Raw genomic sequence first — 3,009 nt, 5'->3', positions numbered from 1 at the left:
TGGAAAAGAGTGGTCATGGACCTCTGGTATGTCGCGCCAGCATTCTTCAGCCCAAATAGTATTACTCTATAATAGAATGTTCCCCATGGTGTAATAAATGTTGTTTTTTCCATGTCCTCAGGTGCCATCTTGATCTGGTTGTATCCCGAGAAACCATCCATGAAGGAGAAACTCTCATACTTTGCAGTGCTATCTACCAACATATCAATGTGAGGTAGAGGAAAATCATCTTTCGCACTGGCCTTATTCAAATCTCTGTAATCAACACACATGCGAACTTTCCCGTCTTTCTTCGGAACTAGCACAATGTTGGCAATCCATTGAGGATATACAAAAGTGACAAGGAAACATGCGTCTATTTGCTTTAAAACCTCATTCTTAATTTTCTTCGCCATATCAGGATGATTTCTTCTTAGCTTTTGCTTGACAGGAGGACATTCGGGATTCAATGGCAAATGATGCTCCACAATATCTATGTCCAATCCAGGAATATCTAAGTAGGACCAACAAAAAATGTTAACATACTCTTTAAGAAGCTCTACCATCCTCTTCTTAACATTTTGACCAGGCAGTGCCCCAATCTTGACTTCCTTCTTGTCTTCTTCGGAACCCAAATTGATGACTTCCAACGGCTCTTTATATGGCTGAATTATGTCTTCCTCGTGCTCAAGCAATCGGGAGATTTCATCACGAATGCATTCTTCACTTTCTTCTTCTGCCTCATACACAAGACATTCAAAATTGGGAGAGGGTGCAGCGTCATTACTTTCAACGGTTTTATTGATTAATCTGCACAAGTGATTATTATTTCAGGAAAAGGAAAGATATATGCAAACAAGCAATTATTCATATTATGACAACCATATTTTTAAGGTTTTTCCGGTTACCACTTTCCACAAAGAGTAAAAAAGATGAAAAGCATATATATGCAGGAACAGAATGACTTTTACTGATGATTTTAATGTTTCAAAAAACAGAAAAAGCCCCAACAACGTCACTTTCACCTTGGGCAGAGTGAAAGGATTCTGAAAACAATAAAAACAAATTACTTTGAAACATGAGTACATTCAGGAACATCCAAGGTGATCCAATTCTTGATCATCTTTCCACGAGTCACAAAGTTTGGCATGCCTGGCTCTGGTTCATCTTCAATAATTGCATCTACCTCTAGAGGAGTTGGATGTAGTAACCCAGCACTGCGGAACATCTCCTGATAAGGACGAAAATCAGATTCTGACTTCATCACAGACTTGCCTGAGGAAGAAAATCCCAAGCCAACTCTATTCTTGTTCTCTTGCAGATTCACTACTTGTCCTCATACATCGCAGTGTCCTTTCTGAACCACTAGCTTAGCATCTTTGAGAGACACAAAGGAAGCTTCATCCCTTTTGGATTCATCATTAACGGACAGAGCTTGGAACACAGTTCCATTGACAACTTCATCAACTTCTATAGCACGGAATGAAGAGAGATGGCTAATCAACAGAGCTTGCTCTCCATCCACAACAACCAACTTTCCATTCTTCATAAATTTCAACTTCTGGTGGAGAGTGGAAATAACTGCCCCAACTTCGTGGATACACGGGCGTCCCAACAAGCAACTATGTGCAGGAAAGATGTCCATCACTGAAAAGTGATCTGAAAAACGAACGGGCCAACACAAATGGGAAAATCAACTTCCCCAACTACTGACTTCTTTGATCCATCAAAAGCTTTCACTATCACATTGTTATATCTCATTGGTGTGCCTTCATAAGATAACTCACTAAGAGTAGATTTCGGCATAACATTCAGTGATGAACCAGTGTCAATTAACACATTCGAAAAAGAATCCTCTTTATAGATAACAGAGATGTGTAAAGCCAAGTTATAGTTTCTTCCTTCCTCACGAAAATCTTTATCACTGAAGCTCAAATTGTTACATGCAGTAATATTACTTACAACCCCATTAAACTGATCCAAGGTCACGTCATGATCCATGAAATCTTGATTGAGTATCTTCATCAAAGACTCTCTATGAGCAAGCAAACTTGTCAACAATTCCATTATAGAGATCTTATAAGGAGTACGATGCAAATGATCCACAACCTTGTAATCACTCATCTTAATAATCTTCAAAATCCCATCCATCTTTTTTCCTGATGACGACCCATCATTCACTTTTGTCGCATCACTAGTAGTCACAGGCACTTGAGTGGGATTCTTCTGGACATCCACAACTGCTTGGGGTTGATTGAATACTCGCCCAGTTATAGTCACTCTACTGAAATCTTCTATATTCACAACAGAAGATAGAGGCTTAATCTCTACTTCTTTTCCACCTTCCAGCATAGTAGCATTGTACCTGTATGGCACAACCCTATCAGAACTATAGGGTATAGCTTCGGGCAAACATATCACAAGTGGCTCCACAGCTGCTTTTCCATAGTAACCAATCTCTACACTTTCTAGTATTTCAAAATACGGCTCAATCACATTAACATCATCTTTATCTCTATCCCTAAGAATCTCTATGAGCCCTTGATCCAACATTTCTTGCAAGTCCTTTCTCACAATATAACATCCTCGAGAATCGATTGAACAAATTATACAAGAAGCATGATTATCCTCATAATGACTATATTCACACAGAGTGGTGTGCATTTCTACCAATGATCCTCTGATGTGTTGCACATGATAAATCTGATACTTTCCAGGACATCCATATACAATGTTCACAACAGACTCTTCATGCGGAGGTAAGGAATTATTTTGCACATTAGGACCAACATCACGGAACGAAAGCATACCAAAATGGACCAATCTTTAAACATCATTCTTTAGAGGCCATCAATTCTCTAGGTCATGTCCAGGGGCATTCTGATGAATAGCACGAGTAGCGTCAGCTTTGTACCACCAAGGGAGCTTCTCAAGAACATGAGGTGGTGACCTTATTTAAACCAAATTCTTATGAATCAGAGCAGGGTATAATTATGTGTAGGTCATAGGGATAGGATCATAATTAACTCA

At 39.2% G+C, this 3,009-nt stretch overlaps 1 protein-coding gene across 1 annotated transcript; it reads right to left on the bottom strand.

The window, feature by feature from the left end:
• Positions 1-1,623: 1,623 nt before the first annotated feature.
• On the bottom strand, positions 1,624-2,787 carry LOC131648830 (uncharacterized). The gene has a single exon (XM_058918556.1). It carries the CDS (start codon positions 2,785-2,787, stop codon positions 1,624-1,626), a length of 1,164 nt encoding a protein of 387 aa, XP_058774539.1.
• Positions 2,788-3,009: the final 222 nt, after the last annotated feature.

This window comes from Vicia villosa, linkage group LG2 (assembly GCF_029867415.1).
Source record: "Vicia villosa cultivar HV-30 ecotype Madison, WI linkage group LG2, Vvil1.0, whole genome shotgun sequence".
Taxonomy (NCBI): domain Eukaryota; kingdom Viridiplantae; phylum Streptophyta; class Magnoliopsida; order Fabales; family Fabaceae; genus Vicia; species Vicia villosa.
This window is presented reverse-complemented; position numbering and strand designations above follow the sequence as displayed.